Source organism: Ailuropoda melanoleuca, chromosome 10 (genome assembly GCF_002007445.2).
Source record: "Ailuropoda melanoleuca isolate Jingjing chromosome 10, ASM200744v2, whole genome shotgun sequence".
NCBI classification, from domain to species: Eukaryota; Metazoa; Chordata; class Mammalia; order Carnivora; family Ursidae; genus Ailuropoda; species Ailuropoda melanoleuca.
Genome location: NC_048227.1, coordinates 4,140,051 through 4,154,467, shown reverse-complemented (window position 1 = coordinate 4,154,467; position 14,417 = coordinate 4,140,051). Strand labels below are relative to the sequence as shown.

General features: G+C 58.7%; 1 protein-coding gene across 1 annotated transcript in view; it reads left to right on the top strand.

Annotated features, from left to right (window-relative positions):
- The window catches only part of ZNF316 (zinc finger protein 316), a 33,354-nt gene that overhangs the window by 17,628 nt on the left and 1,309 nt on the right, over positions 1-14,417 (top strand). Inside the window, exons 4-8 of the mRNA XM_034669526.1 lie at positions 3,820-4,196; positions 4,390-4,508; positions 5,298-5,424; positions 5,956-6,069; positions 13,632-14,412. Coding sequence (XP_034525417.1) covers positions 3,820-4,196; positions 4,390-4,508; positions 5,298-5,424; positions 5,956-6,069; positions 13,632-14,412 — 1,518 coding nt within the window. The remainder of the gene's footprint in view (positions 1-3,819; positions 4,197-4,389; positions 4,509-5,297; positions 5,425-5,955; positions 6,070-13,631; positions 14,413-14,417) is intronic.

The window sequence follows — 14,417 nt, the reverse complement described above, 5'->3', positions numbered from 1 at the left end:
CCGGGCTGGGGAGGACACGCGCGAGTCCTCGGGAGGTGCCCGCCGCCGCCGGCTAGGCCCGAGGGGCGGGGGTTGGGCCGTGGCTGCCCCCGGGGACACACCCATCCAGGAGGGGCTGTCACCGCCACGGTCTCTGCGGGAGACCCAAGCCCGATAAGCCCCCTGGAGGGGTGGAAGTGGCTTGGCTGGGCGCCCCGTGAGCTTGCTTAGTGACCTTGGGGGCCTCGTCTGGGTCCAACCTCTCTGCAAATGGAGGCTCGGGTGGGCTGCTGTGCCGTCTTCTTCTGCTGATAGTCCGGTAGGGGAACCCATCCCTGGGGTTGGGCAGGGTCTGGTCCGTCCCATGTAGCCACAGAGGTGGAAAAGGGGCGGACCTTCGGCAGAGGACTAGGTGGGTAGGGAGAAGGGCAGGCGTGCAGGAGGATCAGCCCCCTGCCTGCACCTGTGTGGGGAGACCTTGGTACTTAGTTGGGCTCAACAAGTGTTGGCGGGTCTGGGGAGTTGGCCGGCATGGTGAGCGGCTGGCCTGGGGGAGCTGGGATGGCCCCACGGAGACAGCTGCACCAGGAGCAAATCCTGGAAAGTAGGGCAGCCCAACCCATGGACACACAGTGAGGATCCTAGTAGTCAAGGAAGGAAGGCTTCTTGGAGGAGGCAGAAACCTGGAAGGCCTTGAAAAACAGGGGTGTGGGAGGGAAGGGCCTAGATATATGTGCACCCACACATTTCTGCTTCTCTATGTAGGTTCCTTGAAGTTGGAACTTTTGTGTAGAGTTTCTAACAGTTTCCAAACTTTTTTTCTGTTTCTGTGGTCCTCCCTTCTCTCTGTGGAGGGTGTCTTGTCATCCTCAGCCATAAGCATCTGCAGTACTGTAGCCTAGGAGGCAGGGCCTGGGTGGAAATAAGGGTCTGGATGATTGGGAGTTTATGTTGATGAGGCTGCTTCCCTGACCCTCTGTGACTTCTGACCTGGAATCAGATCAGGTAGGCAGAGTGAGTGTCAGTGGGCTGATAAGCTAGGAAGAGAAGAAAGTGTGGGTTTGGGGGAGTGTGCCCAGCACCCAACCGCCTGGGGAGGCAGGAAGAACCTGGTGCCTGAGTTACTGAAGTCTGTTTTCCAGAATGATTCTGTTCTGGATTCTGGGTTGGGGCATGTGGGGTGTCTGGCTGTGCTAGGCCATGGTTCCATCTGCAGGGGGACTGCTGACCTCCACGGCTGCTGAGCCATTCCCTTCTCATCACCAGCGGGTGCATTTTTTGGGAGCAGGGACTTGAGGCCCCAGCCTCTTTGAGGGCAGAGACTCTCAGTGCTTCTGGCGTGGGTTCCATTTTGGAAGGACCTTGAAGATTGGTCAGTCTATTCTGGAATGTGGCAGTGGTGCCAGAATACTGAGGTGTGTTGTTTTGTTTGAGTGAGTTCTACGCCCAGTGTGGGGCTTGAACTCATGGCCCAGAGATCAAGAGGCGTGTGCTCTACTGACAGAGCCAGGTGCCCCTGTTTTTAAAACCTCACATTCATCCCATTGATGATGGACTTTAGAGTCACTTCCTTAATAAATACTTGAATGTTAGCTCTGTGTGACATGGGGGGATTCAGAGATGAGCAAAGGGAACTTCCATCTTCCTGCAGTTGACAGTGTGTTTGGGGAGACAGGCAGTAGGGAGACAATTCTGAAAATATATAAAATGACATGCTGTGAGGGCAGAGTTCAGGGAAGTGGGTGAAACAGGGGCCCAAGAGGCTACCTCCAGAGGATCAGAGAAGAAGAGGGGAAGCAAGTTCCAGGGAAAGGGAATAGCATGTGCAAAGGTCCAGAGGTAGGACCAGTGCAGGGCCACTTTATTCCTGAGATTTTTTTCTTTTGCGGCTGGGTCCTTGGATACGGCCGACGGGCCTGTGGGAGTCTGCTCTGGATGGTGGCCAGGCAGGAGACAGCTCCACTGGGCTCGGTGTGGTGTCTGGCTTCAGCCCGGATTTGTAGCCTGAGGCCTGGGTGTGAAAAGCCCTTCTCTGGATCCTGAGGTGGGTGGCGGTTGGGAAACCTTTGCTGAACATTCTCTGCGCCCTGGGAGCTGGGTCGGGCTGCTGCTCCTTCCTGGAGGTGGCTGGAGTAGCACTTGGCTCACATGTTTCTACACTATGGTGCCTTCACGTGGCCAAAGAGCTACAGGAGACCAAGAACACTGGTTTTGGGGAGAGGCTGGAGGCTGGGGCGGCCCACCTAGGCATAGCTCTTCACCTGTGACGTTGGGTTCAGTGACTGTGGATTCGCAATCCAGTCAGCTAGAGGGGGGGAGCGTGAGGGGTGGGAGAGGTGGCTTCTGGGGGCCTGTGCATTCCAGCCCCTGGACCTGAGCCTTGGTCTCTGGGAGGCTTTCATGAATGCTCCAGGTTCCCTAGCTATTCAACTGTGGATTTAAAGCAGCAGCTTGGAGCGGTTCAGAGAATGAGTGTGTGCTGCCTTATTAATCAAAAAACGATGGGTTGTGGAATTAGAGCTAATCACTGAGCAGTTTTTTTCACAGGTACCCAGTGTTCTGAGCTGTTCTCCTGACCCTGCACGTCTTTACGTGGGGTGCCCCTGTTCCGTTGTTGGGGTTCTGTGGCAGATGCTGTCTGCTGGTAGAGCCGGTTGAGCTGCGGTGGGCCCAGCTGCCCCATGTGGCCTGACATTGCAGGAACCCCTGGCCTTCATGCCCTCGTCCCAGGACTCTGGGGTTGCTGTGTTCGTCATGGGCTTGGATCACTTTGGAAACAGCCCTGTTTACGTCTTAAGTGCTGACGGATCCAGGGCTGGGTGGTGGGCTCATTCTTAAGCTTTCACTCAAAAAGGAACCTCAGAAACCGACTTGTCAAAACTGTGACCCTGTCTTGCACTTGGGCCTCCAGTGGGGCTGGTGAAGGGCGTGCACCTGGGAGGAGGAGTGGCCCCTGGGCCCATAGCCTCCCATCCATCAAGTCCACAGCCCTTGGCTGTGGGCTGTACGGCAGCATGGCTGTGTCTCTCCCTAGCACCTGGGCTGAGCCAGCTCTGACGCTGGCATGAGTAGGACCCTGTAAGCCACTGGGGTTTTGACAGTTCTCTCCTGGGAGTCTCTGAGGCTTAAACTTGGAGAGATGGCACAGGGCATTTTTGATCATCTTTGCTGGTCTAGCGATGAACCAGATCTCCGTGATCTGTTGGACTTTCACAGATGCTCTGGACAGAGTGAGGGGCAGGGGAGAGGGTAACACATATTCAGGACCTCTTCTGTACCACCTCTGGCAGGAAGGAGCCCGACCTGCTGGCCTTCTCGGCAGTGCTGAATGAGCCCACTGGTCTTGTTGCACCCCTGCCCACACCCAGGCCTCTCCTCCCACACCCCTGCTGGCACAGTGTGGGCGCTGAGAGCTGGGTGAGCATTTTTCCCCGTATGCCAGGTGGGCTGTTCCTCCCAGACTGCACTCACCCCTTTCAGCCAAATGTGGGCCACTCTCAGCCGTGTGGCCTGGACACCCTGCTTCCCATGGCCGCTGAGGCTAAAGACCTGGGCTAAATCCCTGATTCACTCCAAGAAAGCACAGCAGTTCACATCCGGCACGTAATTGCTGGCAAGGAGGAGCTGAGGCCGCATAATGGGGTCACGGAGAGGGGCTCCGTGGTTAGTTTTTCTGGGTACAGACTGTCCCAGTTGTGCCCCATGAGATGGTGGGAAGCGCCCCGGTCCTTCCTCAGCTCTAGCGCCCTCACTGTCTCGTGGGGGAGACGCGTCGTGGCTCCCGCAGGGCGCGAGGGCACTGTGGGCGGCTCGTGTCACCGCCGCCCGTCTGTGTTTCAGGCCGAGCCGCGGCTCCTCTCTGGGGAAGATGGCAGCCCCGAGAATGACCCCGGACTCACCAGCCGCGCAGCTGGCGAAGGCGGAGGATGGGTTGGAACACGCTCCTGCTCAGGAGGAAGAAGAGGAAGAAGAAGGAACGGGGCATGCGGCGGAGCTAGAGGAGGAGGAAGAAGAGATCGCGGTGGAAGAAGGGGAGGACAAGGAGATGCTGGAGGCAGAGGAGGAGGGCGGGCAGGCAGGGCACGTGGACCAGGTGGAGGTGGAGCTGGAGGAGGACGAGGAGGAGGTGGTGGCAGAGGCGCAGAGTCCGGCCTTGGGGACCCAGGAACGCCGTAGCCGTGGTGCTGATGCCAAGTCGCCAGTACTTCAGGAACAGGGTAAGAGACAGGAACCAGCTCCTGGGGGAGGAGGGGGGCAGGCTGGGCCAGGCTGCAGCAGGAGCATCACGACCCAGGCCCTGAAGCGGAGGAGTCGGGAGCTCCTGACCCTGCTTGCTGTCTGGGCGAGGGGGATCGTGGCGGCGAGGCCAATGGGGAAGGCGGGCAGGCCCCTAAGAGATCTTCCCCTCAGCCTTGCAGGTTCCAGCCACACCTAGGGATGAGGACCTGGAAGAGGACGAGGAAGAGGAGGAGGAGGAGGAAGAGGAGGAGGAGGAAGACGATGATGATTCCCTGACAGCTGGATCTCAGGTGAGCTGCTCTCTCGTTTGGAGCTCGGTTAACCAGGCAGGGTTTGCTGACAGGGGGCTTGGCACCTGCTGTCCTGGAGACCCCTGTGGGCAGAGCAGAGGCTCTGTGGTCCTCAGGGCGAGTTCAGGTTGGGAGCTGGGACGGGGCAACAAGAAGCGACTGGGGGTCGCTATCCCCAAGCCCACAGGATGTGGTTCCACTTTCCTGGGGCCTGACCCTTCCCAGGCCATCATGTCCTGATGATGTTGACTGCCCCTCACTCGGCTGCACTGCGCCCCTCTCCTGGAGTGCCCATCACCTGTCCAGGCTTGGGTTTCCTGCCGAGCCCTGTCAGATTGGGCACCAGTGCCCACAGATGGTTGAGTTGCTGCCGCTTGTGGACCCAAGCATGGGCCCTCACGTTGCTGATGTGACCACTGGCTTAAGCTGGACAATGAGGGGGGAGGACACAGCCACAGACTTGAGCTTTCTCGTCTCCTGACCTCAGTGTGGTTGTGGCTCTGTACCCCACACGCTGAGCATTCGCCCTCTCTGAGCCTGGGTTCTCATCTCTGAATGGAGATGGGGTGCTTGTCTTCCAGGGCCACTGCCAGGGTTGGATGCTTTGAGTACTGTTGGGCCTTTGCACGCCTGTCAGTGGTGGGATGTGGGGCTGTGTCCCCGTGAGCTCCGTGTTGCAGGACCATGGTCAGCTCTTCTTGAGATTTTTCTGTTGCTTGCATTCTAGGGGCTCCCCTGCCTCTCTCCGAGGGCAGCTTAGGACAGTGGCCAGGGTGCTCTGTTTTCCAGGGGCTGGTGACCTTTGAAGATGTGGCTGTGTACTTCTCACTGGAGGAATGGGAAAGGCTGGATGTGGACCAGCGGGACCTTTACAAGGATGTCATGCAGGAAAACTATGGGATCCTGGTGTCCTTGGGTAAGCAGGGAGGCTTTCTGGTGTGATGGCTGCCAGCAGCCTAGCCGTTTGAGAGAGTGGTTTCTGAAGCCCCAGGGTCTAGGAGAAGGGGGTCCTGGAGCCAGCTACCTCTTGGGGAAGTCCTAGGGAGCATCCTGGCTTCTGGGTGGGGCTGTGTTCCAGGGTCTCCACTGTGGCCCAGCAGTGCTATGAGCCTGGTGGATGTGTTTCTGGGAGCTGCCTGTCCAGCTCCGGCCTCTGTGCCGTCAACCCCCAGAGGCCTCCAGGGGTGAGGAGTCAGGTGCTGGAGGAGATGAAGGTGTGTGGAGGGGCTCAGCAGGACAGCGCCAGCATCAGGGCAAAACTCTAGACTCGTGAATGTGGGATTTCCCAGGCAGAGGCTGGGACGTGGGAGGGCTGGTCCGGGAAGGATGGAGAAGAGGGAAGGGAGAGTGAGGAGCCGGTTGGCATGTCGGGGATGGCACTATGTGGGGTGAGGGCGGGGCCTGTCCAGCACAGCCCTGCAGCTGCCGCTGTTTTTCTCCTGGCCAGGCTACCCAATCCCCAAGCCGGATCTGATCTTCCGGCTGGAGCAAGGGGAGGAACCCTGGGTCCCAGACAGCCCCCGTCCTGAGGAAGGAGACATTGTCACTGGCGTCTACACAGGTGAGTAGGAGACGGAATCTCATGGGGTTTCTTTCTTTTTTTTTTTTTTAAGATTTTATTTATTCTTCAGAGAGACAGCCAGCGAGAGAGGGAACACAAGCAGGGGGAGTGGGAGAGGAAGAAGCAGGCTCATAGCGGAGGAGCCTGATGTGGGGCTCGATCCCAGAACGCCAGGATCACGCCCTAGCCGAAGGCAGACGCTTAACCGCTGTGCCACCCAGGCGCCCCTCGTGGGGTTTCTGCTGACACAGCTCCTTAGAGCTTTGCCAGACTTTGGCCTGGACCTTAGCTCTGTGCCGTGGCCTTGATGCTGGTGGTCTGGGATGTGGAGTGGGCCACGTGGAGACAGGGAGGCCACCGTGGGCTACCCTCTGCCTTTGTGGGTTCGCTTCTCTTGATTCTAGCCCACGGAAGTCCAAGGCTGGGGAATCCTTAGAAAATCTGCGGGTTCCTTTTAGGAGCCTTGGAAAGTGTCCCTGTCCCTGCCTTGGAGCCTCTGATTGTTTTTTGTAAGTGAGGGCCATTTGTGACGTGTTTGGCTCAGAGAAACCAAGTGCAGGAGCTGGGCAGACTCCGGCTGAGAGTGCTGGAACCCGCCTTTCTGGTTCCCACACTTGAACCGGTCCTGTGGCTTCTCCACCCGTTGGGCTATCTGTGCGCAGAGGGTCTGTGGGGCAGGCCTCTGGCCTGGGTGCGCAGTTCTGCCCCTTCCGGAAAGGAGATTTTGGAGGGAAGTGTTCAGGGTGACGAATTTCTCCAGAGACCCTGATGTGGCTCTGGCGGTTTCTCCAACTCTGAGCTTCGCTTTGCTCACGTGGAGAATACAGAATTTGACTTAAATCCGTAATTCCCAAGCCGAGGACGCGGGACTGTTGGTTCTGTGGAGGCGTTTCACGAGGTCTGTGAGTCAGGCTCAGTGTTTGAGAGAGATCATGGAGGGCATGGCCACCTTGGGGCTGGAGAGACGTCCCCTATCCACGCCCCCCACCTTGGGGGCCACTGGAGGGCTCATGCCACTCTCGTGCTTGGATAGACTCGGAGCAGCGCGTAGACGTGTTTTAAAATAAAACTAAAGAAAAACACAGACCCTGTTACTAGCCTAAAGCGTTTTCTCATTTACTCTGTATCCTCGTGAGAAGCCCGTGCCGTCGCAGGGCAGAGGCGCCCTGTCGACCTCGCAGATGAGGACATTGGCTTTGGAAGTGGTGACGACGTGGCTTGTCCAAGGTGGGCCCCGCCCTGGGGCTCACTTGCCGTGGTGTTGCAGGCTGGCCTTCCCACCCCGGCTGTCCACGTGCTGTGGGGCCCTCTGTGGGAATCATTCCTGGGCTTCAGACTTGGGTGGGCTCTGGCTGGTGAGACCACTGCAGCCGCTTCTGGGATGAGTCTGGGACAGAGGTGATGTTTCTCAGGGGTTCTCAGTGGGATGTGGGCCCTGTTTATGGGCACAACTCAGAAAAACCACCTGTAGATAAAGGGGCCACGGGCCTGCCTTGGCTAGTCTCTCATCACGTGGGCTAGATGAACCCCCATTCTCCAAGCTTCTTGGAGGGTCCTGGGGTACAGCCTTTTGCAGGCTCCAGCATGAGTGGTCCCCACAGTGTGACCTGTGAACGTGGTGGGGTTTGGCAGCGCCCTGAGGAGGCTGGTGAGCTGGATCAGCGCCCCTCTGTGTCCCCTGTGGTTAGTCGCTGCACCAGGGCCAGTGGGCCGTGAGAGCTCCCCCAATCCCTGCCCCCTCTGCCACCCGGCAAGCTCCAGGTCGGTGCAGGATGCAGGCATAGCCTCAGACACCTCTGTCTGCTGGGGTCAGCTCAGGCAGGACAAACCCGTCTAAGGCCTTTCTTTTTTTCTTTTAATTATTTGTTTATTAATTTATTTGAGAGAGCGTGCACGCGAGAGAAGGGTGAGGGGCAGAGGGAAAGAGAGAAAGAATCCTCAAGCTGACTCCCCTGCAAAGCATAGAGCCCAACTCGGGGCTTGATCGCAGGACCCTGAGACCATGACCTGAGCTGAAATCCAGGGTGGGCCACTTAACCGACTGAGCCCCCTAGGCGCCCTGTCTAAGGCCTGTCTTAACTATGACTATGGTCTGTTTGCTAAATGATCTCTCTCCTCTCTTCTCCCTGTACTCATTTCTGTGTGGCTGAGTCCGTTGAGAATGGAGAATTGCTGGGTCTGAGAGGGAGAGATGCTAACTGTTCTGAGCCTGACAGTTTCTGGATTTCTAGATTGTAGTCTGGCAAAACACAAGTGTATCCCTCTCTTGTGCTTCTTGAAGAATTGGGCCAAAAGGTTTGGACTCTGGCCAGATTTTCCCACTCAGGCGCCCCATCCTGTCCGCTGTGCTGACCTGAAGTCCCCTGCTCTGCCCTTCTGGCTCCTGGCTCGGGCTCCCACCCCAGGGCCAGCACCTCCAGCTCACTGCTGCTCACTCTCCTCACCTCTCCTGACCCCACCCCCTTTCCCACGCCTTTCTCCTCGCCCGGCTTGGATAGCAGTGCCTGTCCCCCGTTTGGGATAGCCCCGTGTCATTGCCTGCCAGGCACGTGGCAGGACCCCATTTCCTGCCCTCAGCCACACTGCAGCAGGGTCGTGGTCGTGGCAGGAGAAAAGCATGGCGGCCGGCTGACCACACCTCCTGAGGATGCCGCCACCACCTTGGCCCGGTGGTCTGGCCTCGTGGCCTTGTTGGGTTGTCTTTGTGTTCTCTGAGGACCCCACATGCCCGTGGTTTCTCAGCTGCCTTCCTGGCTGCTTCTGCACCTGCCTCCACTTGTTCCCGAGACCAGGGCGGTCCTGCGTCCGCTTCTGTTCTCTCTAGTGCCCGGGGCCGGAGCTCATGTCAGTGCTGCCCATCCTCAGTTCTTTCTCCAGCCCTCACCTTGTCTGCCCGTATGCTTGATGTCTCCACTCACTTACCTGATGGCCATTTCAGAGTGAACCGGAACGTGAAGGGGCTTCTCCTACTCCAGTCCCCTCTCGCAGAGTCCTTGGCCCCTGAGTGGGCCTGGCTGCGTGCCTGGTTAGTCCTTGTTGCTCTGCCTTCCTTGCTCCACCCCGTCCCAGGCTTCCATGAGGCCGGCAGGCCTGTGGCCACAGGTGTTCCCGAGCTGCCTCTGCCTTTCCTTCCAGTAGCTTCCCTGTGCACTTGGCACAGTGTCTGGGCCCTCCTGTGGCCTTGAGGCCTCTGCCCCTCCAAGCTCCTCTCCTACACCCTTAGCTCTTCAGGTTCAGTCCCACAGACAACCTTTCTCTTCAAGCTCTCGCCTGCCTCAGGGCCTTTGTGCCTACTGTTTCTCCTGCTGGGAGTGCCTTTTGTGTGGCTGGCTTGGCTCGTAGGACCCCACTCGAGTCACGTGTTCTCTGAGCACACAGACTCCAGGAGCACACCCTCCTGCTTACTCCAGGATGTTCCCGGCACTTAAAGCAAACAGCGCTGTCTGAAATGGTCCTGCCTAGATGTTTGCCTCTTCATTTCCTGTCTGCTGCCTCCGGCCGACTCTAAGAGCTAGCACTGTGTATTGTCTACCCCTGTGCTGTCCCCACGGTACTCGGCGCGGGCCCGGCACCCAGCAGGGCCGGCTGCTGATCCCCTCCTTGGCTGCTCTTCCTGCCCCTCGTGTAAAAGCGAAGGACGGAAGAGAAATACAGCATGCAGGACTTGCCCTGCTTAGAGATGACCAGGAAGGGAGACAGAAAATTTAAGAGCAGTTGGAGGTAAAACACAGAGGTGGGAGAATGTCGGGTCAGTGAGCAGTCAGTGGTTCTGGGGAGGAGGAGGTCAGGAGCAGCTGTGGAGAGCAGGCCGGCAGCAGGCTGCCCGTGGTCCTTACCTCACCCAGCCCGCGAGCAGCTGGGCTGAGTGCCTGTGCTGGGCCTGTCTGCCCACGGGAGAACTGGGGTTGGGGGGACGTTAGTCCTTAGCGTGGGCCTTCCCTGCCTTTGCCAGACCCGTGACGGGGCCCTGGATATCCCTGAATGCCCCTCTTTTGTCTGAGCCAGGGAGAAGGTTCTTGGGTCCTGTCTTGCCTCAGACCCCTGGGTATGGTGTAGGTAGAAGGGGAAGGAGCCAGGAAACCTGCCTGAGGAAGGGCCAGGCCTCAAGCTCCTGTTAATAACTGGTGCTTGGTGTTATAGTCATGGTACAGATGAGAACACTGAGGCCAGAGAGGTCACCTGCCAGTGATGGGGGGCGGGCCCTGTGCTCATGGGAGGACAGAGACCAGTACAGAAACGTGGCTCTGGTGGGAGCTGCTGCCGCCCCCCCCCACCTGAGTACAGCCTTGGTTACCAAACCCCTGCTCAGTGGGAAGGAGGGGCAGCCGACTAGCAGCCCTGCAGGCAGGAGCCCACCTGCACGTCCACGTCCCCCTGTAACTGTCCCTAGGTGGTCTCCGGGTCTGGATGGCGAAGTCAGGAGCAGATGTTGACTTTACTCATGGGCACCAGGAGAGATGGGCTTAGTCAGAGCCGACTCCATGGGGCCCAGGTCAGGGTGGGTTCCCGGACAGGGGCAGGGTTGCTCGGGGGTGAGAGTTGTGGAAAACAGTGGCACGGTTCTTGGGGTGTTGCGTGTCCGTCATGCTATGCAGCCCGTAGAGGGCCTCCCCGCAGCTCAGGGCGTTCATTTCCTCCGAGGGCCTGTGATTAGTGCCTCGGTGGGGCAATTGCTGACAAGGTGGCTCTCCTGACAAGGGCACTGGTCGGCCCCTGGGATTGTCATTGGGCCTCAGAGCACCGGTTGCAGCCTAGCTAATCGCCACCCAGGGTCATAGTCCTGGGGAGCAAACGTCTCAGGGAGGTGACACAGCAGCGCCCACTTCCCAGGGCCTCTTCTCTCCCCTCCCATGGGTTCTGGAAGAAGCAACCGTGTTTGATCCTATAGGCCACTGTTACAAAATGTCCCCTCACCTACCTTGTGAAAGCATTCTCTGCCCTGGCTCTCGCCTCACAAGTAGACCTGGTAAGTGCTCACTTGGATTCCAGCAAACTCCCTGAAACCTGGAGTGACCCTTCCATTGGACACCCCCACTCCAGGGCCCCACCTCCAGACCCTGGCCCACTGTGGTGACAGAAAGACAAGAGAATAGAACCCGGCCTTAGGGCAGGCGGGTCTTCTTCTGCCTCCCCCTCCAGTGGCCCTGCTTCTCCCTGTGATCTTGGGGTGCAGCCAGCTCTGACTGCCTGGGGACACGGCTGCCCTTACTGCCCCTCATTTGGGGTCAGTGGTGCTCCCCACCACCTTGCCTTGTGTTCAGTGGTTTCTCATTCCTGGACAAGTGACTGTCAGCTCCGGAGGTCCCTCCTACATCGCTCCCCTCTGCAGAGGCCTGAGGTGGGGGGTTGGGCAGGGGCTCACCTTCCCTGGTGTGTGTGGGGCTTTCTGCTGCTCCTAGACCCCAAGGAAGAGGTGTTGTGGGTGAGTCACTGGGACCTGGCCCACCCTTCCCTGTTCTGAGTGGCTGAGGTGGCCTGTTGGTGGGCCCTCATTTGTCCTGCATGTCGGCTTTGTATCCAGCAGGTGCTGACCCTGGGCTTGGTCCTGGGGTGCACACTAACCCCACCAAGACATTAAACTTGTTCCTCAGCTTGAACTCCCCCTGCCTTGGCGAGTCTCTAATTCAAACTACTCAAGACCCTCAGCAGAGTCTTGTGGTAAAATTCTTTTTGAGACTCATGGGAAGAATTCCAGCTGATCTGAGTATCTGCTGAGCTGCCTGTCCCCCCACTGTCCCCTCTCGTGTCATGAGGGAGCTCCAGCCTTCCAGGGAGGAGCTGGGCCTTCTCTGTGCTGTGCAAGGGGCCAGCTGCTTCACATCATCCGCTCATGGCCCAGGGTGGCACCTGGACGTAAACTGAGCTTAGTTCAGGAAAATTTGTCTCTTATTTTAAAGCTTATTTTTACTATAACAGTATCATATTACTAACTGTAGAAAACTTGAAAGTATTGCAATTATGAAAAAATAAAATAACCCATTTCTGTATGCTTTTAAATGATGCGTGTTTTTTTTCACAGCTGCAATCATGCCTGAAAGTTCTGTGTCTGGCTTTATTTCACCCCACGCTGTGCTGTGTTTTCCCATGCGACCATATCACCAGACATGTAGAGTGCCATATAGAATACAGGATGAGGGCTGAGCCAGGGTAGGCAGCCCTCCTGGGCCCTGACCTTCCCTCGGGGGCAGGACCCAGTGATCCAGACTCATCCAGCCAGGTGATGCCTGACACTGGCCACAGTTTCGGTGGTGGATCCAGGTGGGGTAGAGGAGGGGATTCCCACCCTTGGAGCTTGAACCTTCCAGATGCTAGGATTCTGAGGTGGGCGACAGTGTGGTGTGCGACCACTGTGGACCCATGCGGGGCAGAGTGTCCATGAGAAAGTAGGCACACAGGTGCGTTGGAATACCCGGGGCCACTGTGGGTCAGGGGTCTTCCCTCCTGTTCCTTGTGTGACTTGGTGCCTGCTCTGCAGACGTTAGCTGCCTCCCGAGTACGACAGCAGGCACAGCAGCACCGCATTTTATGAACTCGGAAATCCTACAGGCCTGACTCTGTACCTACACTCTGCACTGAAGGGAGAGGTCGGATTGGTGGAGGAGGTAGAGAACTGAAGGACCTTTGTTGGGGGGGGGGTGTCCTTGGCCTTCCGTGATAGGAAAGTGCTTGCAGTTCACCTAGTCTTAGCCAGCTTGGGACTGTTTCCCAAATGCACAGCCCCTCGGGAAAAGCCAAGCTTTAGGGTGGCTTAGCAGGGAAGCTTGGGCCGGGCCTGAATCGTTGCTGGAGGCTGTTAGGATGAGTGCAGAGAGCTAGGGTCCAGTGGCCCCTCTAGGTCTCCTTGGCTCAAGGCAGCCTTTTCAAGTTCTGCTCTGAGAGTGGAAGGGAGAACCATGTCTGCTGGCCAGCCTGAGGCTGGCAGAGAAGAACTCAGAGGGCAAGGGATGCTGAGCACAACTTAGGTGCTTACAAAAGCAGGTCCTCAGCTGCAGGGCCCTGGGGCTGTGCTGGCACTGGAGCCTTGCCTTGGGCCAAGCAGGCTGGGGGTGGGGGTAGAGTTCTCTGGAAGACAGGGGTTTTTGGGGAGAACAACTCAGGGGTCTCTCTTTTTCTGGGTACAGGGCCCCTGTTATGGGCTTAGCCCCTGGTCTCCCAGGAACCTACAGGCAAGGTCACCAACTTTGTAGAGCGTTCCTGTTCCTCAGCAGGGTGGCAAGCCCTGGAGATCTGGAAGAAGGATTACTTGATGCCATTTGAGGACAGTCCAAGAACTAAAGGAATCTCAGCCCACCTAGAAGGGACACCCACACGCACATTCTCCCGTCTGCAGAGTTCGTCCCAACTGAGGGAGGCAGTGGCTTTACTGCCTCACCTGTGCTGGAGCGCGCACAGCCTTCTCCCTTCATGGAATGGAGAGGCACCCTGCTCAGGCTGGGGATGGAGCCTCGGTGCTGGGGGAGCTTGGGGTCCTGCGCAAGCGGTGATTTCTCTAGGGGGTAGCTTGCAAGGGGCTGCCTCGGCCTCCTCTCATCTCTCTTCTGGCCTTCCTTTGTTGCCTTCAGGGGCCTGGTTCTGGACCGACGACCTAGACGACCACGAGGAGGAGGAGGACGAAGACTTCCTGGCGGAGGTGGCCGAGGAAGAGAATGAGCCCCCAGGGCTCTGGTCAGCGGCCTACGGCGTAGGAGACGTTCCTGGGACGTGGGGCCCCGATGACTCGGATTCAGCGCAGACTCCAGAGGGGTGGGGTCCTGACCCTGCGGGCCTTGGGGTCCTGGCCGAGGGGTCCGAGGCGAAACCCTTCCTGCCGGGCCGGGAGCCTGGCGCGAACCTGCTGGCGCCCTGGGCGTTCCCTGCCACTGTGGCAGCTCCGACCGGGCGGCCCGAGACCACGTGCGACGTGTGTGGCAAAGTGTTCCCGCACCGGTCCCGGCTGGCCAAGCACCAGCGCTACCACGCGGCCGTCAAGCCCTTCGGCTGCGACGAGTGCGGCAAGGGCTTCGTGTATCGCTCGCACCTGGCCATCCACCAGCGCACGCACACCGGAGAAAAGCCCTTCCCGTGCCCGGACTGCGGCAAGCGCTTCGTCTACAAGTCGCACCTGGTCACGCACCGGCGCATCCACACGGGCGAGCGGCCCTACCGCTGCGCCTTCTGCGGTGCGGGCTTCGGGCGCCGCTCCTACCTGGTCACGCACCAGCGCACGCACACGGGCGAGCGGCCTTACCCGTGCCCGCACTGCGGCCGCAGCTTCAGCCAGAGCTCAGCGCTCGCGCGGCACCAGGCGGTGCACACGGCCGACCGGCCGCACTGCTGCCCGGACTGCGGCCAGGCCTTCCCTGCGCGCC